The sequence below is a fragment of the Acromyrmex echinatior genome, chromosome 18 (assembly GCF_024713525.1).
Source record: "Acromyrmex echinatior isolate Ae372 chromosome 18, ASM2471352v2, whole genome shotgun sequence".
NCBI lineage: Eukaryota > Metazoa > Arthropoda > Insecta > Hymenoptera > Formicidae > Acromyrmex > Acromyrmex echinatior.
Genome location: NC_141869.1, coordinates 1,473,173 through 1,500,160, shown reverse-complemented (window position 1 = coordinate 1,500,160; position 26,988 = coordinate 1,473,173). Strand labels below are relative to the sequence as shown.

Genomic DNA, 26,988 nt, shown 5'->3' with positions numbered 1-26,988 from the left:
GGCTGCGGCGACGGTGACGGCGGCGGCTGTGAAAAAGAGAGCCAATAATCGCGCGGGTTCGCGTTCGGATTGAACGTTCGGATGAAGCGGATCGGAATGAAGCGGAATGAAGCGGATAGGCGCGTGGCGCGCGCGCGATGCACGACGAGATGATGCGGATCGAGCTCTCGCCGCTCTCGCGCGGGTGACACGCGCCCGTGTGGCTCGCGTGTATATGTATGACGCGCGTATGTACGTGTGTACGTGTGTACGTGCGTACGTGAATGTGTGCGCGGTCGTACGGCCGCCGCGCCGCGATTGATGCGCCGGTGGTGGTATCGCGACTGGCGGTGGACTGGCGCGACCGTAGGTGAAGAGGATCCTGTTATCCTGTAAACAGGCCCCTTCCCCCGCTTCCGCTTCAACGGTAACGGCGACAGCGTCGACGTCGACGTCGACGTCGCCGTCGCCGTCGCCGTCGCCGTCAACGGCGGCGACGGCGGCGAAGGATACGCGCCTGCGCGACACCCTCCGCCTCCTGACTCTCCTCCTGACTCTCGGCAGGTCCTCGCCCGGCTCCGGGCTCAGGGTGTAGGCCTCGTGCGTTGCCTGGAAATTATAGGTCTGGGTTGCAGGGTAGGTAGGTTGGTAGGTTTGTAGGTAGGTAGGTAGGTAGGTAGGTGCTGGATATACGCGGGATATATCTATATAGGTGAGAGAGGAGGATGGAGATTGATTTGAGATACGGGGCTTTTTCCCTCTCGTAGCTCGACTCGGCTCGGCTCGTGGAGTGACTGAAAAACCTACCTGCATCCCAATACGTATCTCATTGCCCTTGTTTCTTTGGTAATCAGAGTATCACGAGAAGATGAGCGATTGTCTGCTGAATGACTGACTGATCCGGCTGATTAACCTACTAGATGAATGACTGATGCTGTTAAACTTTTCGTTCTTTAATACTCGGTGTCATATCGCAAGCGCTCTCCAAATTGCTTTACGAAATTTACGAAACGTCTTGACTGAAGATGATTTTCAAGCCTCTCAGTCTCATTATTGCTCCAATAGTGTTCGTCACTGTTCGAAGTAACTTTGAAATGCACTTGAATTTTAAAAGAAGAAAGCAGCAATGCAAAAATATATATATGAATATTGATATAAATGGGAATAGCATTTTTTGTCGTTATTATCGGAGTACTTTTGAAATGTACTTTAGTTTTAAAAGAAAAAAAATTGTATTAAAAATATATATGAATATCGACGTAATTGGGAACAGTATTGTTTATTTTATCGTTTCTGTCTAGGTGACTTTGAAACGCACTTTAATTTTAAAAGAAAAAGGTAATAAAAAAAAGTAATAAAAAAATAAATAAGTATTGATACCATTGGGAGCATGTTTATCGTTACTTTTATCAGGATAACTTTGAAATGCACTTTAATTTTAAAAGAGAAAAAGTATAGTAATACAAGAATATATAAAATATATAAATATCGAATTACTTTTATAGTAGTTTACGAGTAGCATTTTTTAAATTTTATATAGGATCTTTTTTTTTAAGATACAATAAAAATATCTTATTCTGTAAAATTTATAGGTAAGATTTCGTGCAAGCTTTTACGACGTATAAATCGGAGATTCGACGTGGAGAGAAAGCATGTCTGGGACTTTCGGGTTCGCAAGTTGCGTCCAAAATGGATTGCCCTCGTCTCACCTCGTTCCCGCGTTGAACTCCTCAGATTTCGTCGCGTATAGATTCTGACGTCACGCGCGGCTCCATCAGAAATACGAGTCACGGTCGCATCTAACTCCGCACTGTGACAAGTTTGTTGCGAGTCAACGAACCAATCGATAGACCGATCTAATTTAGCCGTGATCATGCTATTGTACCGTAGTGCCTATTGTCCGGCCTGATCAGATCTCTTCTATCAGCCAGCCCTCTTTGGCTCTTTCCCTCATGATTGTCGGCGTGTCGCTCAACAAATTTATATCCCGATGAGGTTTCGTTCTTGCATTAAATCATGCTCGAATTATTCACGGCGCTCGTTTCGATTAATAATACATATATACAATAATAATTCGTACGTATAGTTATACAGGAAGAAGTCACGATTTCAGTGTGCGATTTTATGAATATAAACATTTTTTAAGAAGATCAGAAATAAAACTTCAGAGATCATTGAAACTAATTATTTTTTGATAGATTTTTATATTTTTATTGCCCATTACATACTTTTATACATCAGATATACAGCGACGTTTTGTAATGAAAAAACCGCAAATTTGCAAGTTTCCCTGAATTTGTACGATTTTCGGGCGTTTTCTCTTTAAAATCTACAAGCTCGCAATATTTACTAATATTTTTTCTGCCCGTAAGTAAAGCTTGCTTTACGTATTTGTATTCTGAAAATGGGATTAATCATAAATACGTTAGAAAAGTGTAAATATTTGCGGGCCCAACATTTGCAGCTTGAAAATTTCATTATTGACACGCAGCGAGTGAAAGCAATTTAATGTCTATAGCAATACGCTCCAACGTTTTTTAGAGCGAATTGTAATTTTAGGTGAATTCTTTAATTTGATGCTGATATTTCCTCCGCAAGGAAATAGTCACTTCATTGTCGAGTTTTCACCAACGTATATATTTAACATGTTTCCGGGTTTAAGTGAAAATTGTTACCAAAGTTTAATAAATAATTTTGTCAAAGTTTGTTTTAAATTATCGACTAGTAATTTACAAAGTTTGACGCGCCAAGATCCACCCCGGGAAAAAATGTTTCGTATATAATTATATGAAATTATTATATATAAAATTATATATAAAATATGTCCATATATATATTATATAACATTTTTTCCCCGATACATTTTCAATAATTTCGTTCTAGACGTACACTCGTGCTGAATATAAAATCAGGAATCAGGAATCGATTGGTGACTCCTGCGGGAGCTTCCTTAGCTTCCTGCGGGTGTTATCGCGCGTTATCTGCATTCCGTTCGCTGTCGACGAGCACCATTCTCAGGACGATCACGTCCCGGCAAGCGTTTCCGCGTGTCAAACCGTTATACAGATACGATTGGCTGAGGGACAATCGGAAATAGCGGCGCAACATTTGCTAACGTTATTACACGCCCGCCCGCAGGTTGATCGACAAGGCCGAAAGTGGTGATGGCGCATCATCCCTGCCGATGACGAGTGATGATTTTCGCGATTTTCCCGCCGAGGATATGACCTAGAGACCTTATAACAGAGTCTGGCCACGAGCGATTTGATCAAAATCCTACGGGAGAAAAAGTTATATATATTCGAGGAAAGAATAAGAAAGGAGAAGAAATAAGAAAGTCAAAGTAATGTCAATTTCATATTGTATTAACCGATTATCGAATATGTGTCATTTTTTTGGTCATGATCAATATGACATTATTTCAAATTTCTTGTTCTCCTTGGTACCATCTCCCTACAGAAATAATTATGTAAAAAGCTAAAAGTGTAATGAGCAATTGCAAAAGTTTTGATTTTCTAGCAATTAGCTTCGACTCATCTCATGTAATTATTATTTGGTTATTTCGGTTTTTAACAAAACCTTATTTATACCTGCATCTAGATAAATTTTTAGATATTTCAGCAAAATCGTTCTTTCAATATGTGTATACATTCATACTCTCTCATTCTAACTTATATTATATAATCTTATATAATTATAATAAGACAATATAAGTTACATTTCCTACAGTGGGATTTAAATTAATCTGTATTGGATTAATGGCGTTGTATGCTCTATTATTAGTTCACTTTACTCATGCTCTACCAATAGTAGATTTTCCTCTACCAACGTCATTAATCCAATCCAGGTTGATTCACACAAACTGCAGTTGAAAACGCTATTAAAGTGAAATAATATATATACAGAGAGACCAGCTGTGTGTATCTTTCTCTCGTAGGATTTTAACAAAATCGCGTGACCAGACTTTGTTATAAGATTACTAGTTTGGATGAACAAAAAAATGTTTGCTCGCCGCGAATACCTAAGCTCATCTAAATATAACGGGCTTAATCTCTCACTGGATCGAACCTGTAAATGTTCAATTATCTAATCTATTAATCCCATAAACGCGTGGGATAATAATTTTCCAGTCCCTGTATCTCTATTCTACTGGATAAACAATTAAATCGCTACTTCATCTCGTATCTACGTGTGCGATAACAACGTGACATATCACATTGCAGGTCAAACACTTTTATTTCCGTAGTGAAATTGTTTTCCACGCGTATTTCCTCGTTGCAGAAAAGTAATTGCGACAGTATTCATTTTTTTTCTCGTAAAGTGCAACATGCAGTCGACCGTGAATTAAAAACGTCAGGATTTCGTTGATCAATTTACGTGCTCTCTCTCTCTCTCTCTCTCTCTCTCTCTCTCTCTCTCTCTGTGCCATATTTTTTTTAGTATTCTGTATCTAAATATAGTTATTAAAGCGATGTAAAATAGAGGAGAAATGGATTTTCTTTAGAAAAAAAATTGTGAAATCAATTTTCAAATCCAAGCAGAACAACAAATCACGGTAACGTCAAAATGACGTTAAAATGACGTTCAAATGAATCGAAAATGATATTTTGACAGCATTTTCATATTATAATGATTTTTTCTGCTTGCGTAAGCTTTAAAGAAGGAAAGTCTATTTTTTAAATCTTATAGCTTTTCCTCGAGTAAGATTCAGTATAATTTATTATTTCAGTGTGTGTGTGTGTGTGTGTGTGTGTGTGTGTGTATGTGTTCTTTGTCTCAAAATATGAGACTGTTTCAACGCCACTATATAGCGACTTTATTATCCTGTATAAAAGTTAAAAAACAGAGACGGGTCTTCGTAGCAGAAACAAGCCTAAGTAACAAGCTGACGTTATTTATCTTTTGTTTTAACATTAAAGTGACATTTTTACTGTTATTTTAATATTAAAATGGTGAGAAATAACATTAGCTTGCTAGTGTAGATCATTGCGTTAATCTTTTATTTCTTTCGGAAGTATTGAGTATGATCTAATTAATCATGTACATCAATAAAAGTACAAGATCCTTGTAATACTGATCTAACCGCGAGCTGACCACGAAACTAATCGTGGCACGGAATTAATTAACGATCTTCCGGGCTTTCGTCAGATGAAGTTTAAATTATAGCCACACGTGTCTGGCCTGAATTGTACGCCTCTAATACGTAACTTTTAATATCGTCCTGTAATATCCTAATCCCTCTGTAAACTCCTCTCTCCCTCTCTCTCTCTCTCTCTCTCTCTCTCTCTCTCTGCTCGACCTTTACCTTTTAAATTTCGGAATATCTAAAATAATGTGGATGTTTATCTTTCAATATTATTCTTTATAAGAAAGTGGTAATGAATATATAAGACTCAGTTTGCATAATCGGACAAAAGTTAATTAATTCCCAGAGAAATCTGGAAGGTCGCACTTCTACGAAATATCAATTATAATAATTATAATATAACGGAGCTCGCAAAGAGCGATTTACAAAATTACTGTTGACCAAAGGAAAGAGGAAAGTACGTTATATTGCACGAAATCACGAAATTGTATACTGAGATTGCGTAGGTGTCATATTACAAGCGTTTAATTGTAATGCACAGAAATTGAAGAAAGTTACAAATATTAATAGCATCAATATCAAGCTGCCAAGTACATTGCTTATATATCAAAAACTCTTATAAAACTTACTGGTAATGTTGGTAACGTAATTAATCGTCTGTCGACGATGTGAAATTTTTATCATTTATTATTATTGACAATGAGTCCTATTTTTTTACAATATGGATTTTTGGGATAGTGATCATGTAATGTTTTCCTTAAGATAAAAAGTGGAAAATTTCTCTATCTTCAATAATAAAAATTAATTTTCACTTTTCACGTTTTCATTTTAAGTAAAAAGTTACATAATCGCTACTCAATGCGTATTTTTATATTGTATTCTGGACTGGCATGAAAAACTAACAAAATTCTACCTATGAAAGTTTTAACAATAAATTTTTATCGTCATAGAAGTTGGATTGTATTTTGCTTATTTTAAAAAATCGATCTCTTCGCGCCTAAATACAACAAATGATCACGTTCAGAAGAATTCCAAGCAAAACAACAAGTCATTATAATATCAAAATGATGTCAAAATGACTCCAAAATAATCATTAAAAGTCATTTTTCAATCATTTCTAATTCATTTAAATGTCATTTTGACGTTATCGTGACTTAAGTTAAGACAGTTCTGCTTGAGAGAGTTTTATCTTATCGAAGAAAATTTCCAAAAGTCATAAAATGAACATTTTGCTGAATGCGATAATTTGTATTTGTACACATCAAAAAACTTACCAGTCAGATGTCTGGTGCAAGAAACATATTGTTGCTTCTTTTACATCAGCTTCTTAATTGGTTGATTTAGGCTCAGTCGATTTCCACTAATATAAAATTAACTTTAATCTGGATTTAACTTACTGTTTATTTTTTTCACTAAAAAATTGGAGAAAAGAATTAAAGTACATTTTCACGAACCGCTCAAATCGCTTCAGCGACAAAAGCGGATAAACGATGCAAGGAATTTAGTTAAAACGGAATAATTAGGATGCCATAACGCTTATTCGCGTATCGAAGGATCCGATCAATCACTGGTTTATGCTTCAGTTTTAATCATAGTCTTAATAGTGGCAACAAAGAATGCCATAAAGTCGTTTATGCTTCCCCAGTCTTAACCGTAATCTTAATCTTAGTCTCAAGAAAGTTCATATCTTTTAACTTTAGTTCTTGAAAATTAATGCCTGGTTTGTGCTTCGGTCTTAAAATCCTAAAATTCAGTCAACATAGATTTCAGTTAGGACCAATTAAGACTGGCAACCCTACTGGCTGAATTTTAAGATTTTAGGGTTAAGACCGAAGCATAAATCAAGCATAAATTAGGACTAATTCTAAGACTAATAGTAAGATTAAAATCGCGTTCGCAAAATACAGATTACTAAAGCCATCTATTGGAAAAATAATGGATTTCTTTTTACTACACCTAATATCAGTGATTGATCGGATCCTTCGACATGCGAATACGCGTTGTGGGACAGCACCCTTATACCTCAAAAAAGATCACGTGATGGCTTTTGTCGCAGAATTATTAGAGTGACAAATTTATACATGAAAAAGAAGCATTGAATTTGACACTTGAGCGACAGATTTTACATATTGGCTGCGTTCAGCAGAAAAAGCAGCTTTACTGTTGTAAAATTCTTTAATATGGTTGGTCTTGTTCTTAGTTTCTCATTAGATCTAAATGTATGAACAAATCATATTCAAGAATTTTACAATTGCAAAATTGTGTTCTTTTTTTTTTGCTGAATGCAACCATTGTTTGTGTCGTTGATGTATCACTTGCGGTATTAACTATTGACGCGCTAAATTAAACAATTATTAGCACACGGAGAGAATTATCTTTTAAAATTCATCCTGAAAACATGGTAGAGTTGTGATACAATATAATGCTTTAAAGATTTTTACTATACACTTCAATAAAATTAATCAAACTTATTTTATATTTTATTGTAGTTTTATTGATGAATGAGAGAAATTTATATAAAATTCTTCGAAACACAATGTTGTCCCAGAACTACCATATTTTCAGGATAAATTCTAAGAAAAAATTCTCTCCAGTTATTTTCTGCAGTTATAAGATTATTCTAACTAAATATAAATTAATTCCTAAAGACTCCTTAATGATTCAAAATGGATATAATAGGGCAATAGAAGTCAAGCACGACAATTCTTGTGCAACCAATAAACGATTGACAAAACAATTTTATTAATAATTAATCCGCTTATATGGCTTATTTCGGCTCATTTTTGAGCCATCCTCAGAGACAATATGATATTGTAATTATAAAAAAAATTTTTTTTTTTACAAACTAATTCATTTCAGTGAGCCACCTCCACCTATTAATGGAAATTATAATATAAAAACGAACTCTAATAATCTAAAATGTCCCAACACATTAAAAAGCTTCATAAAGAGAGGAAAAAATAAGCTTGATTTCCTATCCAATCAGAATGTTTTTACAAGATCTCCTGTGATGATCGTGAGGCGAGTTATGTTGGTCAGAGAAAAAGAAAATTGAACACGAGATTACACGAACATATCTCTGACATTAAAAAGAATACAGGTTCTCCTACTGTCATAACTGATCATAGAATCAATTTTGATCACAATTTCAAATGGAATGATGTGAGAATTTTGGACTGCGAATCTTCTTATAATAAGAGATTGGTATCTGAAATGATTCATATTAAAAGACAGAAACAGGGCCTTAATAGGTAAAATGATACCGAATCTTTACTTACAGATCATCCAATCTTTCTCCTTCTTAACTGCTTTCCCTTTCCTATCCATCTCTTCTCTCCCTATTTTCTCTTCCTTCTACTTTATTTTCTCCTTCTTATATTCCCCTTCCTTTTTAGTTTTCCATTTCAACCTTCCTGTCTTTATATATATCGTATTTTATCTCTTAAGCTTCCTAGAGATGATCGATTTTGATTCCCATCGCATTGCCTAATCGATAACACATCATTTTGGCACACATAAGGTATTTATTATAAATTTATTTATTCTAAACTCATTATACATATACAATGAATGTCGGCATTTTACTCTTTTTCTATCATTATTATTTCTTATGTACTTATAATATCAAAGATAATTTTTGCCTCTTTCTTTTAATTTTAACTTATTACTTGCGACTTGTTTTGTATCTTTCTTTTTATTGTTTGCGATTCGATTTGTACTTTTCTTATTATTTTTATTTACTTCCGTCGTTAATTTATTATTATAATTTATACTTGCTAACAGAAACATGTTCGTCCTTATACACACACTGTTCGGAGGAGCACATTTGTGTCAACTATAATCGTTTGTTTGATTTCCTCTCAATTTGGAGCGAGTTTTATAGTTAATATTGCGTCCGAATGCAAATTTTATTTAATTTCTTATATTTTATCTACGTTACATTTCTATTATTAATTTATTTGTCACATTGAAAATGATCCAACAAGGATCGAAACGTTTGTTTTGTTCATCTTCTGATTGTCAAATTATAATTTACGTTTTTAATTTCATGACATGTTTTATTTTATTTTTTTAACTATTTATACAGTTTGTCATTTTATGTTGATTGTTTTTAGGCTCATAGTCCTTTTTATTTATTTTAATCTAAAATGTATTAAAATTATTAAAATTATTAAATTTGTTAAAAACAAAAACGACTTATTAAAATAATAGAAGGTAACTTACTAAAACAAAAATTCACCATATCGCAACACTTAAATTCTATCGGTTTAGTCAAAAACCACTCTTTGACCATTCAGCGAATCAGTGTTAATTAATGAATAACTTTTAATACACCTAAAACGTTAATCGCAAAGAAAAAGAAAAAAGGAGGGGAAAAAACTTTGATATTAATTATAGATATATCCAGACGGACACCAAAACTGAGTCTTTAATAATTTAATCTTAATGTACACCGATTATTCTAACTGTACCAAATCCTTTTATCTGGTAACAAAAGGAAATATAAATAAGGAAAGATAAATATAAATTAGATCATATATTGGGTCATCTAAAAAGTATCCGCGATTTTTTGTCACTAGATGGTGTTGACCATCAATACCATCTAGTGACAAAAACCGCGGATACTTTTTAGATGACCCAATATATCGCGGTAACGCTGGTCAATACGGTTGACACGGTGCGGCAGCACCGTCAATATCGTTTGAGGATGCTATTTCATTCGTGCATTTTTGTCGTACGACAAATGTGTGCAGAACAGAGAGATCCTCTTTCTATCCTATAGCCAATCAACAGGCTTGAAAAATTTGTCGTACGACAAAAATGCACAAATGAAATATCACCCTGAGCGTTTGACGTTTGTAATTGAAACCATTCAGTTTAATCGGTTCACAATATAAAATTTCAGCCGCTTGAATGACAGCGACAGGTAGATCTGTCGCTCCAATTACTTATTTAATTTCGCAACATGTGAAATTGTATCTTCCGAGATTGATAGTTCCGAGATTAAAGTTAATCTTACAAAGGTAGTTTAATTTCAATTCAAATAACTCTTCATCTTTTTCTGATTCTAAAAATTAAAAAGGGGGATGAAGAGTTTAATTGAATCGAGATTAAAGTTAATCTACATTGAAATGAGTAGTCGAATAATTATGTACATGTCATAACATCCCGCTGAACAGACCTTTACTCTGTCATTACCCCCACTCTTCTCTATTATTGCAACGCGCGCTATTTTCATAACCTTTTCCGCCTGTCTTAGTGTCTTTCGTGGTCTTTCGCTGTGAAATAATCTTAAGAACGCGTCGCTGTTCGTTTTCGCCCAGTATTTTCTTATTCGTGATCGTCATCTTCGTACAATCGTTCTGAAAATCAAAAAAATACAAGGAACGACTCGCACGGAACGTCTTTGTATACTCACCGTCTCGTCGCATAACCTCACGCATCAGTCGATACGATCGTGGAAATATCCTCGACAAATATCCTCAGTACTGTCTCTTTTGTTGTTGCAGTTCCATTATAGATATATCTGATGAATCGGAGGATGAATTGGCACGAATTCGCGCACGAGCGAGGTTTCCAGATACAACCAGATTAGAGGTGAGTTCAACTGTGGAATGAAACCTCGTTCCTCGGTAATGGTCTATATAAAACTTGCCGAGGGTAAAAATGTGAGTCTTTTATCTTGTTTTCATTTTTGCCATTGCAGTATGATGCTTTTCAGAAAAACGACATAATCAGTGTCACCAAAAATGCCTCAGGGGTCACTGACGAGAAGAACACGTCTATAATACCAATAATACAGAAGAGGGCCCTCAAACCAAATGGTTTTAGTGTTAAAGAAAAACGTAGAATAGCCAATAATCTTTTGCCGAATAAGCCAGAGGCCTTACATGACTTCGGTTCGAAAGTATTCTGTGGTTTATATTCCAAGGATGGAGAGTTCTTCGTCACTGCCACTCAAGGTATATTCTACAACGTTTATTCTGTTTATTGTGTCGAAGGTGCTTTCAACCAATTCTTCCACATTGTATAATATATCTGTTCTTATACTTTTAACTATTTTCACCAATTCTGCTTATATAATATAATAACATCCTTAAATATTTAAAATTCTTATTCTTTTTAATCCAATTTTTTAAATATTTAAGCTCCTATTACGTAACTTTTAACGACAATAACAATACAGTTGTTATGCAGCTTTCTTTCTATATACAAAACCTGCGCAAAGACAATGTAATGATATCATTGCTGTCATTAACGTTTATTTCCACTAATGTTGATTAAATTTAATCACAATTCAACTAACTCTTCATCTTTTTCTAATTTGTAAAACTAAAAAAAGATAAAGAATAAAATGGACATAAGAGTTTACAAAATAAAGAAACCTTAATCTTTTCCTACCAAAATAAATCTTCCTATCAAAGTTGATCTCTTACCTCCTAATGAAATGTATATGGAATGAGAACCGAAATCGAACTCATGACCCATAGATTACTAATCATTCATATTGATATCAAGCTATACGTCATCCAGAATCTTCTTTATTGTGTACAAGCTTGTCACGTATAATTATAGTCCTGTTTACAGCTAAACTCATATGGTTTATCTTTCTTCTTTTTTTCTCCACATTAGAGGAAAAAAGAAAAAGAATAAACAGTGCAAGGAATTTAGCTAAAAAGAACAAGCTTACTTAATTCGACTGTCCACATCTAATGTTTGTGAATCTTTGCAGATAAATGGATGTATATATATCGGACGAACAATGGTAATTTTACCTTGTACAATCAGATGTTAGCGCATGATGTTGGATGGAGTGTTCTGGATGTAGCGTTTAGTCCGGACGGACAACATTTTGCATATTCGAGCTGGGCGGATTGTTGTAAGTGATATAATGTTTTTATCTTGTGTAATTATACGCTGGCAGATATAAGATGTAATACAATATGGATTCCTTTATCTTTTCAGTATATCAATGTCATATATCCGATGATTCGATAGAAACACTACCTCTACATCCAGGTGTACGACGATTTTGCGTCTTTTCTTTAGCCTTTTCAAACAACGGCGAAGAAATTCTTGGTGGCGCCAATGATCGATGTCTCTACATATACAGTCTATATTGCCAACGTCGATTCGAGCGAGTTTGTAAAATTATTATACAACGATAGAAGCGCATTGCCATTTCTTGTATTGATGTCCATTCATTTTTATAGTTCATAGGTCATGAAGAAGATGTAAACTGTGTTGGCTATGCAGACAATAGTTCACAAATCTTCTATAGTGGTGGTGACGATGGATTATGCAAGGTATAATTAAGTTATCCGAGACGCCACTTTCTTGAATGTATAAGGATGCTATGAAAAGTGTTGTTACAAATACTTTGAAGCATTTAATTGGTTCAATTAGAAGGAAAAATTTTACTAAGTGATTTATTTTTAAATTATTTTTTTACTTATAGAATGCTTCATTTCTAACATCACTTGACCTTAAGTCGAATATCTATGTGTCACGAAAGAAATCGATGTGCGCTATAATGAATCGATAATGGTCTGATATGTACGCGATTATTCAGAAAAATTTTCATTCTATATTACATTTTCAATGTCTTCCTGTCGGTTTAGGTATGGGATAGGAGATTGGTAAACGTATCTAATCCATCTCCAGTTGGAGTATTGGCTGGTCATAGAGACGGGATTACATACATCGATTCACGTGGCGACACACGGTATCTTATAACCAATTCTAAAGACCAATGCATCAAGTTATGGGATACGCGCGTGTTCTCTTCTTGTAAAGCCCAGCAAAATGCTCGCCAGCTTATAGAGCGTCAAGATTGGGACTATCGATGGCAGCCTGTACCTCAACGATGTAAATATCTTTATAAGCTAAAAAAAAAAAGAAAAGGAAGTGGAAGAAAAATCCTTAAGACAACTTGTTTTTATTTCTAAATTATTCAGATACATCCGAAATGTCTAAGGTGACAATTGATCTCTATTGTTATATACAATTACAGAGTATATATGATATTTCTCTGTTTCAGTATGGGATCGAGGTTTCTTAGACGGTGATACTAGTATCATGACGTATTATGGTCATTCGGTTCGTAAGACTTTGATACGTTGTCGTTTTTCGCCGCCGAACAATACTGGTCAAAGATACATTTACACGGGAGATTCAACAGGACGGCTCATTAGTAAGTTTTGAGTGTTACATTCTGCTTCTCTCAATATGCGATATCATAAATGAACGATCCTGATTTTATGTCCTCTTTTTTTCTGTAGTATATGATCTTCTAACTGGAAAGATAGTACACAAGGCAAAAGGTCACTTAGGCTGCGTGCGTGATGTCAGCTGGCATCCCTTTGATCACAACTTTATTACCTCATCTGTAAGTAAAATTATTTTACTACAAAAACGTATCTCATACATTTTAAACAAAAAAAAGCCGCAACTGTGAAGAGCGTTGGGTGCAGTCCGTTTCACGCATGATGTGCATAATATATCATTTATCCTTGTTTAATATTCAGTGAACAAGGATAAATGATGCATCATTCGCATTATACGTGAAACGAGACGCAGCCGTTATTTCGAAGTTCATATTTATGACAAAAGGAAGAAATAATTTGGATTATATGATTTTTTAAAAAAGAGACTTAAAAAATCGTGAAAAATATTTTGCTTATAAATTGTCAATAAAATTGTTTCATAAAGATTTTTGTTTGTGTAAAACTTTTGTTTCTTATGTGTATATAGAACAAATTGAAGTTATATTCTTTCAATTAATGATTCAAGTAAAATTACATGTATCATTATGATAAGATACGCATAAATATAAAATTATGTTTTATGCTTGCAGTGGGATGGTAAAATATGCAAATGGAAATATTGTGAAGACTACAATGCGAATGAATATGAGCCACCTTTGCTACGACGGAGTGAGAGAATAGCTGCAAGAAGAAGGGCGCATGTTTTGATATGAGATTTTCTATTTTTCAGTTTTCTTTTTCTTTTTTTTTTTTTAAGCAAATCTAATGTTCACGATTGCTTAGAAAGAAAGGAGAATGAAGAAAACGCTATCGAAAATGATCTTCTCTAGATGTCCATTTTTGACGCGATTCTCTCTTAGGAACGCAAATAGACATTATACAAGACTGATTGATGAACGCGATTTTTCTATTTGTCTCTGTCCATGCTCGCATATTTCGCGGAATTCTGGCTGCGATTGTTTTCTTCGCATTGACACAGAGTGAGAATTACCATTCGATCTATTTCAAATTGATTTGACACAAATAATCCATTTATGCGACACAGAGAGCTCTTCCTCCTTTCTTCTTCACGTTGTAAGCATTTTATGTCGCGAACAATCTAGATTTAGCCGTCTAGATTTTATGGAATCTTTGATAAGTCATATCTTATCTCTTATTAAATGTAACTTTCATTGATTGCGATTGATTCTTATTTTTACAAGGAAAGTTACCTTAAAATATCTCCTCTTCTCGATTTTGATGAGCTTTGCATCTATTCCCTTAATATATGTATATATAACATCAATCTTGTGGGAAAGGAAAAAAAACTGTATTTTCTCAGATTTACATTTTTATATCATTTGGACGCTTTCGAATTGAATTAGAATTAAATTGAAATTAAATATCAATATAAGAAACTTTAGTAAATAGCCGATAAGAGAAATTAAATAATTATGATTCAACATGATCTTTTTTGAAAATATTTGCAATTTGCGAATTTGGATCGCCCCATTTCTAACTGTATAGAAAAATTATACTATGTAATCGAGAGAATATTTGTTAATGATGCACATGTATAATTATCAAAGTCGGAAGATGTTCCATTTATATGTAAAGGGAGATTCCTTTGTGATTATAATATTACAATATCTCTTGCAAACATAAAAAGAAATTCGGCGCCATTTATATCATTTATACTAAACGCGACGAATCTTTCGCACAATCAAAATTTTAAAATAAAACAATTTTGTGTTATTTTTTTAATACAGAATGGTATCTTTACGGTCGCAAAGCAATCTCATTCTGTGATACGAAGTGATACTTACCTTAAGATTCTGTAGACACACTTAGAAAGAATTTTCTCACCATACGAGAATATTTTCACAACGCGACATCAAAAGAACGTCATTTTTATTTGAATTAACACTTTAAATGTAAACTCGAATGAACGTTTCAATAAACAGTAAAAAATTGTTTAAATGATTGCGTGGCGAGGAAATCTCACTTTTCCTTCACAGATCTCATTAATTAATTAATAATAAACGGGGATGAGCATAAGTTACGAATGATGTGATCAATAACAAATAAGAACAATTAAAGTTATTGTTCATGATTTACTTAAATAATTAATGATAATGTTACTTAATGATAAACGAAAAATCGGGCGATTCATGATTCTAAATTAGATATAGGTACAGATATAGGACACATTGAAAACTCTATATACTCAAGATGTAAATAGGAATAATAATAATTCCTATGATATAAAACATGATCATAAAAGCATTATAATTTGAGATGTAAAGTATCAGTTCAAGGAATCAGCTTTTTTTTTACTTCAACTTTTTATAATGACAAAAACATACATAAACGTCAAACAATAATACATGTAACAAAATTTATAAAAAATGATATATTAAATTTGAAAAAAGATATTAAAGAAGTACTAAAAAAAAATCAATAATTTAGTAAAAAGTAAAATAATTTTAAATATAGAAGAAATATTTCATATATATGAAAATCCTTTTTGCAGTTTCTATTCGTAATGAATTTTACTTCTATATTATTTTTTATCTCGCGAAGAAAATTGTAACATATTGTTGGTTTAATAAAATGCCACATGACATGGTTTTAATATTATTGAGTTTAATCCTTTCAGCACAAAAATCTTACCATCCAAATTTCTTCTTTTACAATTAAAAAAAAAATCATAAAATTACAAGATATTTTTCTTTCCAAGTTTATCTCTCTTTCAAAAAAGTAAAAAAAGTATTTCTTAAAAAATTAATGGTACACGTACTCTCATCATATTGTACGTTAAACATACACTATATTTTATTGTGCTTTTATTGATGTTTACCATAATTAGTTATCTCATTCTGTTGGGACATTAACACGTAACTTAATGCATGCAATTACGTAACGTGTAATCTAACATACATAAAGTAGAAGGAAAACATGCAGCGCACTCCCGTCGATCTCTTCTATACGAGTGCAGCAAGATCTTTGAACTGGTGCGACCTTTCATCGGAAGCCGCATAAAATAGACAATAATTGATTTAGCTCACGGAAAGACCAGAATTTGGAAGCCACACAAATTCCGTTGGATCATGATGTAACTTGCTCGGACTTTGCGCGAATATCGTTGCAATTACGGAAATATTACAAATTTGCACGACAACTATATACATTTTTATAAATCTCAGATGAACTATTGTTCTGAAATGGTAAATTATCTTTGTTTTTATACAACGCTAGTGCTAGCAGTGATACATTTTTAATATATCGGACGAAGATTGACCTTCCAACCTAAACACATTTTGTTAAATCCTTGAAAAATATCTTCTCCCACGCTGGACCAATTATGTCGTAGAAAATACCCAAGTCATATAATTGCCTCCGTAATTGTCATGTCTCATAGGTTTTTATATGGAAACCGTTGACAGTCATTTTGCGAAGACAAAGGCGGATGAGCCTCGACGCTTCCAGATTTAGCGGTGAAGAGTTTTGCGCGTTTAGTCTCGTTGTTGATGAGAAGATATATTTTCACGTGCGAAGATATATTTCCCGCATATGATCCTTGAGCGCGATATTACGAGGGAGAATCATAAATGAGATCTTTCTACAAATATGAACATAACTTATTTGGATTTAGAAACGCTTTAAAAATCCGATAACTTTAAACGGTGCTGTCTTTCTAACGCTATGTAACGGCATATAAACGAGGTACACGCTTTTTCGCACGTTTTTTTCCTCCTATTATTCATCGCAATTGTGATGAGGCGCTTGTCTCGCAAAAGATAAAAGCTTATAATAAAAGGGCTTTAAAGAAGATTTATTGGAAATTGAAAGATCGATTTTGTAACCTTTCGCAAATTATTATTATATTTTTTCAGATGACTCCGGAGTAAGCAACTTTTGCTGAATAAATATCCAATTATTTATCCTATGTTACAAATAATCATGGCAAGAAGATTAATGAACGTATTATTATTTTATTATATAACATCTCGATGTGACCTAATTTTGTCGTAATTCTTTTTCAAATCATTCATTTGATCAAATAAACAGGAAATGAAATTCGTTTTAATTGAAACATACTCACATCGTTGACGTTATCATCAACGACAAATTTGATCTGAACAAAGTGATAGTAGTAAATAGACTTTAAATGAGTTTCCCTTCTCTTCGAGTGGTTTATCAGCGGTCTCCTGCCTCCCAGATCTGCCTTTGAGATCGTCTCAAGGTAATGGGCGACGGTAAGTACACATTACTTCGCGATACGTAAAAAAATCCTTATTCTTTATTTTTTATATCCTTATTAGTCGTAGTAAGCGAGCGACGCCCGCGCAGCGTAAAGTGTGAACGTAAAGCGATAATGTTATAAATGCTATAAAAGCCAGATAAGAGAGACATTCACGAGTCTTCCTTCTCGCGAAGACCGCGAGGTATCAGTCGCCTGTCGATCGTTACCTGCACATGCAGACAAGATATATTACTTGTGCAAGTGATCTCGCGTTCTCTATTTGTAATATTCTCCATCCGCGATCCCTTTCGACGTAGAGCCCAGAAGAAGTCAGGTAGGCGAGTATCGTTGAATTTAACTTTTTCTATTCCTCTCTTTTTGCATAGGACTAGAAAACATATTTTTGAAAAATGTCAAAATACTATAGTATATATTATGTATACAGTAATTATTATACAGTAATTGTTATACAGTAGAACAAGAAATCACTTTTTCTTTTGAAAGCTCTTGAATTGTACTTCGAGAAATAAACTTTATTAGATACAACCTTTTGTTTTACAGTAAAAAAATATTTAAAATGACTAAAAATGTTATTTTTGCTTACTTTATCTCAATTTATTCAAATCTTGACATGCTACATCAATTCTGTCAATGACATCGTGTTCAACGTGAAGAAATATTCATGAAACATATTATCGCACTTTGAAAAGAATTTTGTGTTCTAATATGTTATTAGATTTTTTCATTATTTTCATATGATGTTTTTCTTAGTTCACTGCAATAGATAAATTTTTTATCTTTCTTGATTTAACAAGGGGAACGTCAAATAGTGTATACATGAACTTCGCCTAAATTTAAATATATTTTAAATATATTTATTCGCCACTAATTCATGGGCGAGTGGCACGATGCAATTCGAATATTTGCGAGGAATTTACATAGAAAGTTTTGGAAGTTTTAGTTGAATTGCGAACCGATATTATTCGTATAATTGCAGTCATTAAAATATGCATGAAAATAATCATAATTATAAAAAATAATTATAATTGTAAAATAATATTACGCAATTTAATAAACGCATTTTTATGCGTTTAAGTGAATGATTAGACAACGCATGTAGTATAAAAATTATTTTACAATTATAATTAAAATACTTTATAAAAATTTACATTAAAAAAATTTACAGAAAAACTTTGAATGCAAATTTCTCACGAATACTTAAATATTCCATCGTACTACTTAATTACTAAGGGATAAGCACTAAAATATAAATAATAAGTCAAGGCTTTTTTAAACGAGCAATTATAGTTATATAATAGTTATATCGTATTATAAAATAAAGTTTTTAATTAAATAAGTACAATGTTATAAAGCTATAATGCTTTTCAAATGTTTCGACTTACAAAGTCTTCCTCAGTGAAATATATAACATTTTTATATAACCCTTTACAAAATCAACGAACTTACAATAATAAAAATTATCGTTCTAGGCTAATCTTATATATTTATTTCTTCATTTAGATGTTACGGATTGAAATAGGTATCTAATTAGAAATTTGAAGTCCAAATTATAAAAGTGTTTTACTAATCCTCGTTTGTTATCGAGAATTCAGAACAAATTTCCGAAAAAGAACCATTTCGGAAATGATTCACATAAAAGAACAAAAAAAAACGGCATAAATTTAATGAAGGATACTGAGTTGTTGGATCAATCTTATTTTAACATATTTGACGACATACGCTAATTAAGATTGTAACATTTTCGAACATTCTTGTTTATGTCATGACTTAATGATATATATTCTCTGATCTATAATATCAGTCCATTTTAAAACATCTGACAAGCAAGAGATGACACAGTTTTTGACTTTGATTTTAATTCAATAGACTATTCTATATAAATTAACAATTATAAATTAAGTTTGAACACAATTTCTCATTATTATTCAATTAACTTACTAATATTATTAATACTAATCATTTAATTATAAATTGACATTTATTATACAAAATATATTAGGATAGTCGTTGAAGAAATTCTCGATTGGATCGTATATTTTTTATCAAATCGTTGATTGAACTGAACTCTCGATAACGAGGATTAGTAAAACATACACTTTTATAATTTGGATTTTAAACTTCTGATTAGATACCTATTTTTATCCGTAACATCTAAATGAAGAAATAAGTATGTAAGATTAGCCTAGAGCGAAAATTTTTATTGTCTTGTAAGTTCGTTGACTTTGTAAGGAGTTATATAAAAATGTTGTTATGTATTTCACTGAGAAAGACTTTTGTAAATCGAAACGTTTGAAAAACTTTATAGCATTGTATTTATTTAATTAAAAACGAATTATTTTATGAATTATTTTATGAATAACTATAATTGCTCATTCAAAAAAGCCTTGATTTATTAATTATATTGCGTTGCATGTACACGAGTCTATCTTTCTATATATTTATATTAAAATATAAAGTTAAGCCAAATTTGTGGTAAAAAATTACGAAGAAATTTGTCACTTTTCACATCTTTAGAAAAAGTTATGTAATAGGTACTTCGATTCATCCCCAAGTAGAACATAGAAGCCATAATAGTGATCTCATTCGTCACTTATAAGTCAATTTTTAAGTATCAAATAACGTCATAATGATGTTCTGTGATATCATTATGACTTAATTATGACATGTTGTCTACCTAGATCTAGTTTCAGTTTTGTAGCGAATATTTTATAAAGTGTGTTCTGTATCATAATTTAGGAATATCCATCGATTTAAAAAGAAGAAGAAGTAAACATCTTTATTTATACGACGGAAACATGACAACTACCGAAATATGCAACAAAAAGTCGACAATCAAGTGTATAAGCCGCAGAAATGTCGTTCCCATAATCCACGTTCGAGGAACGCACTACGATATCGGTTTTGACATTGTAAGAATTAAACTATATTATTTAACGCGACAACATAGATTTTGCAAAAACATCAGTTTGACTTTCCAAGTTGAGTGTCTTTTTCCTCGAGATTTTAATTCGAGAAATATTCTTTACGCGTGTTTAAAATCTTCAAAAGAATTTCTTTATCTCGAAGATAAAAAAAAGCTTTGATAAATTTTAGTCAGATCACATCAATTTTTGGACAATCTAAGCAAATAGAACAGATTAAATTGAATTTAAAAAATTCTCTGTCATTTTGCATACTTCCAAATAATTAATGAGACAATCCATAATCCAATACAAGATTAATTACAATAATTAATAAAAGTTTACATTACGAATGAACGTGTACCCATGAAAAAAGACAATTCAGCACAGCGCACGTTTATCATTACGGTATTTTTTAACATATTATCGTCACTATCGTTAACTAGCAACAGTCAATTCAGCAAAAAATGCGGCTGTTTTTTTCTGTTTGCATTAGTAATTAACGTTATTATATTCATTAGATGATTCATAAAGCAAGAATCACCGATAAGAGCGGTATTTAGTTTATTTTTATTTTAAGACTGTCTTAAGTAACGTCTTAAGATGCTAATGCAGTCTTTTGACTTGGCTTATGACAATCTCAAATATAAGAATCTATGAATCTAATTGTGAATACCGATGTAAGAATGTTAGAGAATCTCATTGTCTAGTGTGCTCTATGAATGACAATAGCTGCATAACTAGAAGCAGCACATACTTAACTATGCTATTAATCTCAATCTTATTAATTATTTCAAAGTTTGAAAAATGGCAAAGGACTTTTATTCAGTTTAATCCATTCTAAGATAAATGAGTGATCAGACATGTAGCCTAGTTCCGGACATTTACACAAAACTTTATTTATGTTATTTATGTTAAAACTTTATTTGTGTTATTATTAATCTCAAATGCTTTTTTAAGTATATAATATTATAATTTAATTGTATTTTTAATATTTTTAATATTAATTATATTTGTAATCGCGCGCGTTAAATACAATTGAATTACAATATTGTAATTTTTATTACAATAATATCGTAATTCAATTGTATTTAATGATTACAATTAAATTATAATATTATATTAAAAAAGCATTTGAGATTAATAATAACATAAAGAAATAAAGTTTGTGTAAATGTTCGAACATAAGTCCCTAGGACATATCTGAACAATGACAAACGATCTGATTCTTACTGAACACTCTAGATTTATTAATTATTTATTAATTATGTGGAAGTGCAAAATGATAGGAGACTTTTGTATTCAATTTAATCTGTTCTACTTGCCCAAGTGATGTAATCCGATTATTACTGATGAATATTCTGTATATAAAATTTATCCAAGTTTTTTTATCTTCGATATCTTTTGAAGATAAAAAAACTTGGACTTTAAACATGGTAAAGAATAACAAACTCATTATTTACAATTCTGTATTATCTTATATAATAATATAATATAATAATTTATATATAATTTTTATATATAATGTATATTTCACATATAATTTTGTTTTATCTTAATATCTAATGAATATAATAATAACAATTATTTTAGTTTAAATAATTTTAGTATAGTAGTATTCCCAGAAAAAAAATATTTCATATATAATTATATACAACTATATATAAAATATGTCCATATACGTATACAAAATTTTTTCCCGGGTTAATAGAGTAGTAATAATTGCATTATAATTCATTCAATTTGTTTCAAAATTCAATATTGTCAGTTTTAGTGACAGGTCAAGTATGTTGTATCGCAATTTTTTCTGCATTTTCTAAATGACAAGAAAACTATATTAGAAATAAGATACCTGTCAGCGACCGATGTAATTTATAGTGACACCTGCGTTCGCGTAAAACATGAGTAGCGCAAAGCGCGTATGTAAATCAAGATCGCTAATGCACTTTGCAATGCAATTTCTTATGTTCAATCCGGAGGAATGAACTCCGATATATCACGCGTGATTTAAGACGGTGCATAGTTAATCTGATCGGCATGAATGTGAAGCGATATCACATGCAAGATGGAGGGACAGTAAGAAAAGGAGAATGGTCATTGGTGTGACGTTCACCCGGATTAAATTCCTGTTGTTCTACATACAGACTTATATAGTCCCTCACACATTGATTAATGTATCATGTGCATTTGATTAATTCGCATTCACAAAATCCATTCTCTTTCCCTGCTTTTTTTACATTAGGGACGCACCTTCGCTAAGATGATACAGGATTTCGTGGACATTTATCAACCGCTGAATAAGATCTATCTGCCACTATTCGCGACCGAGGAAGGCAAGAAAGTTTATAATGAAACCCTTGATGCCGTCAAGAAACAATTCCCGCAGTATTTGAGGGAGATTGAAGGAACGGCGGATGGTGCGAATGTGCCGTTTTACAAAGTATGGAAAAATAGCTGAATAAAAAAAGAGATAAGAATTCGTCTTGGGGATATAATTAATTAATTATCAGTAATCTTATCAAAATAGATTTCATCTTTGCTTAATGGATTAATTAATTGAATTTATTTTTTTCTTAAACTTTGCAAATTTCTTGTTTTATTTTGTTTTCAAATAAAACGAGACTGTTGGGGGATAATAATAAAAATTAAGTAATTACAAGGATTTTTATTTGTACGAATAATTTTGGAATTAAATTAAAATGTAATCGTTGCAGCTGTTTCTGATGCATCTGGATGACATTCTTCCAAACGTTATTGAAATGCAAGGAAATGCCCTTCCAGTCGGTTGTACATCCATCATGTGCAACCAGTCAGGACATGTAAGACAATATATCAAATGACAATAAATCAAAAGATTACAGGCGTTTTCCGGCAAGAGCATAGTAATCTAAACGTTAAACAAGAATAAAATGATTCACTTTGTTATACTGCATTTTTGTTGGAAAATCCGAGAAAAAATGTTATATATATTTTATATATAATTATATAATTGTATTATATATATATTAGGTGTTGGAATTAATTCGTAGCGTTTTACAAGTGATGGGAAGTACTTTCATTAATGTATTTTTTAATGCTCATGTGAAATAAATAACATTCTTTCATTAAAAAACGCTACGAATTAATTCCAACACCTAATATATAATAGTATATAAAATATATCAATTTTTTATATTATATGATTATATATAATTTTATATAATTATACATAATTAAACATTTTTTCCCAGGAAAATATATCTCACTGTGAGTCATTAGCGAAGATTAGAGATGTGGATTTTAAATCTTTTCATGTTATTTAAATTCGATGATGTGTGAATGAAGATGTATATAATAAAATAATAGCGACGATTATTACAACACATAATTAAGAAATAAATCAAAATCCACCTTTTCTCGGAGTAAATTAGTCAACAGATATTTTTCATTGATATCATATAATTATCTGTATTTTGCGGCAATAATGTTCGTGTTATCTTGATGTGTATAGTTTAATAGCTTTGTAAAACGCGAAAGTTAAATCGGAGTCAAATTTTACTGCGAAAAACGATAATGCATGCATATGATAGAATAAATTTTCAATTTATAACTTCTTCCTCCGTATAAAATTTCTTTGGACGCCACGATTATTGTCTTACGTAATTATATACCAAACTATAAGTGTTATTTAAACGATATTATCTTAACATTCGCAAATTGTATTCGCAAATAAATCATAAATATTCGACATTCAAAGTCTATTATATAAAACGTATAATTTACTCTCTCTCTTTCTCTCTCTCTCTCTCTACAATTATTACTATTAAAGTATTCACTCTTTATTATTTGTATCATATTATTTCATCAGTTTACGTCAGATTTATTTATCAATCTGTTCTGTTTCTATGCCACGTGCTTAATTATGAAAATAGGAGATCTTGGGTCATAATGAGGATGCCGTCAGTGAAACTTTGAATCACTGGTATCTCGTGAGTGCTCACGTTATTGAGACGGGCTACAGAGAAGAAAAGTTCACGTCGTTAAGCTACGCCGGTTTCCTGCCGGGTTATACGATGGGCTATAATCACCATGGCCTCGTTTACAGCATCAATACCCTTAGCGCTGCGATCCTGCGATCTGGCAAGATTCGTGAGTTTTCTTTCTTTGTGTATCAAACATCATAATTTAAATTAGTTATTCGAAATGTAAGCCCGTTGGGAAAAACTCTATTCGCGATAAAATAATTTTTAAATTTTTTTATAAAAATTCAATATTAGTTTCATTCTCTAATTGAGATCTCATTGTACATAGCACGATATTTCCTAACACGAGCACTTCTGGGCGTGGAGAACTTCGTGCAGGCGCAGCAAACGCTAAGAAACGAGGGTTACGGCGCGGCAGAGGGCTTCTCGGTGAACATGACGTTCCTCGCGCAGGAGGGCGACCGGATGTTTCACAATGCTGAGGTGGGCCCAGCCGAGGCGGGCGCCAATCGGTCGGAACTCAATATCCTGACCGTCAGCCCGGACGAGAATACGTTCCATTGCAACAAGTACATGATTCCCACATTGCGTATAGATTTACATATGCATGGATAGAGCATTCCATTCGCGAAATGACGCGTTTATTTATCTTTCTTGCATCTCGAAGAAGTCATTCTTTCGCCTCCTCTTGTCCCTTTTTAATCACATACAATAGCGAAGTACAATATATTGTAATAATGCAGTCATAATTATAGTATCCCATTTCTAAAACTTTTGAAAATATTGCATTAAAACATTTCACAAAAATATTTTTAAAATCTTGTATAAATATTGTAAGAAAAAGAATATTTCAAAAACTGATTTCCTGGATATATTTATATTTTGGAAATATTTCAGAAATATTTTATGTTGTGAAATACTACATGGATCTTCGTGTTTTGTTCTCGTATAATAAATTTCTACGATTACAGATACCTACGTCTAAAGGTAAAGGAAGTAAAAGGAAAGATCATACAGAGCAGTATCAGGAGGATGGAGACGATTTCAAAATATCCACCGGTGGAGTGTCATCAGGATGTGATCAATATACTTAGCGATCAAACGGGCGAAGATTACAGGATCTATCAAGATTTCGGCAGAGATGATGAGATTACAACGATTGCCACTGGTATGCCTATATCAGAAAATCCAATATATTCCTATTTTTTTATTTTCTTCTCTATTTTTATTTCTCTTCAACTAAAATTTGTCTTTTATTTTTCAACTAAAAGATATAGACCATGCTAACTCGATCACCAAATATAAATACGGTAGTATACGGATTAGAAATGAAAAACGATGCTGCGCAAGAAAGATTACATCAAAGAAAATTATAATTCTACGTCATTTATTTTCCTGTTGTCTAGAAATGAAGACTAATTCAAATCTCTGCACGTGCTTTTCAGTCTCCCACTCTTTTTCAATGAATCAGAACTCGTTTAGTAGAATTGCAATAGGAATATTTCCAATGCAAATAAAGAAAAAAAACCGTGTAAGATTGCAAGAGATTTCTAGAACTATTACAAATCTAATCTTATTTATTTCAGGCATCTTTGATTGTATCAAGCGTACATGGTCCATTTACACGGACATTCCACAAATTAACGAGCCAATACTGGTGATACCCATGCAACTCCGAGACTTCACCACTCCGCAATCAAAGAAATAATACCTTTGTTTCGCACGAATAGCGAAAATCGCATAGAGCATTTGTTGTATTGACTTTACGATTGCATGTAATATTAATAATTTTAGCTAATAACATTTAAATAAATAACATTTTCAATTTGTCAAATAAAATGTAAAAAATATTAATATTATCTCTCTGTAGAAAATATCGAGCAAAGAGAGACGTCGTATTCGAGATTGAAAAATTAACAATTAAAAAGTATTAATATGCAAAAAAAGATCTATTATTGCTGAATATAAATGAGATTTTGCGATTATGAAACATCTTTCTAAAAAAAATTAATAACTTATATAATCCTGATTATGTAGCACGTAAGAACGATTAACTCGTTTCTCAATTTATAAGAGATCAATTAGAGAATAAAAAATTGTGAATAAAGGAATATAACGTACTTACATATAACTAGCCTTAGAAATAAAATGATGTGCATAATAAATTATCATTAGGTTCGGTGCCTATTAATCAGGCAGAGGAAATAAAAGCTCGCTGTTCTATTTCGTAATTTCAGCTTTAATTTCTTGATATTTTTGTATGAGTACATTGTTGTGATGATCCTCTTCCTCTTTAATATTAGCTTCCGGGAACCATTTGCATCCAATCGATTGAAAAATTCACAATGTAAAGTAAGATACTAAATTCCAGTAAAAAAGCAATGTAAACGATTACAGAATTATCTTTCGTTTCTTTTAAACAAAGATTGGCGCGGAAAACGCCGTAATAACAATTATAGTTATTCACCCAATATGCTAAAAACATAAGCAACCGGTCGATCTTGTTTTACCGTTCTTAATTAAATAAATGTACAAAACATACCGCCCC

At 32.2% G+C, this 26,988-nt stretch overlaps 2 protein-coding genes across 4 annotated transcripts in view; both read left to right on the top strand.

The window, feature by feature from the left end:
- The window catches only part of LOC105152248 (DDB1- and CUL4-associated factor 11), a 40,034-nt gene extending 24,083 nt beyond the window's left edge, over window positions 1–15,951 (top strand). Inside the window, exons 2-10 of one of the 2 annotated variants that reach the window (XM_011066416.2) lie at window positions 10,576–10,663; window positions 10,773–11,028; window positions 11,799–11,945; window positions 12,032–12,207; window positions 12,280–12,372; window positions 12,688–12,934; window positions 13,107–13,259; window positions 13,348–13,454; window positions 13,923–15,951. In XM_011066416.2, the coding sequence (XP_011064718.1) occupies window positions 10,576–10,663; window positions 10,773–11,028; window positions 11,799–11,945; window positions 12,032–12,207; window positions 12,280–12,372; window positions 12,688–12,934; window positions 13,107–13,259; window positions 13,348–13,454; window positions 13,923–14,045 (1,390 nt within the window). In that variant the 3' untranslated portion in view covers window positions 14,046–15,951. The remainder of the gene's footprint in view (window positions 1–10,575; window positions 10,664–10,772; window positions 11,029–11,798; window positions 11,946–12,031; window positions 12,208–12,279; window positions 12,373–12,687; window positions 12,935–13,106; window positions 13,260–13,347; window positions 13,455–13,922) is intronic. The other variant, XM_087415761.1, reaches the window with a different exon arrangement.
- Window positions 15,952–17,755: 1,804 nt separating this feature from the next.
- On the top strand, window positions 17,756–26,982 carry tan (C45 family peptidase tan). 2 transcript variants are annotated; one of them, XM_011066420.2, is made up of 8 exons: window positions 17,756–17,895; window positions 20,315–20,487; window positions 22,721–22,918; window positions 23,193–23,297; window positions 24,390–24,606; window positions 24,769–25,009; window positions 25,412–25,608; window positions 26,027–26,982. In XM_011066420.2, the coding sequence occupies exons 2-8, from the start codon at window positions 20,374–20,376 to the stop codon at window positions 26,146–26,148; spliced, it is 1,194 nt and encodes a 397-aa protein (XP_011064722.2). In that variant the 5' UTR covers window positions 17,756–17,895; window positions 20,315–20,373; the 3' UTR covers window positions 26,149–26,982. The 2 variants fall into 2 exon arrangements, with proteins under 2 accessions (XP_011064722.2, XP_011064723.2); XM_011066421.2 differs by having other exon boundaries at window positions 17,759–17,891.
- Window positions 26,983–26,988: the final 6 nt, after the last annotated feature.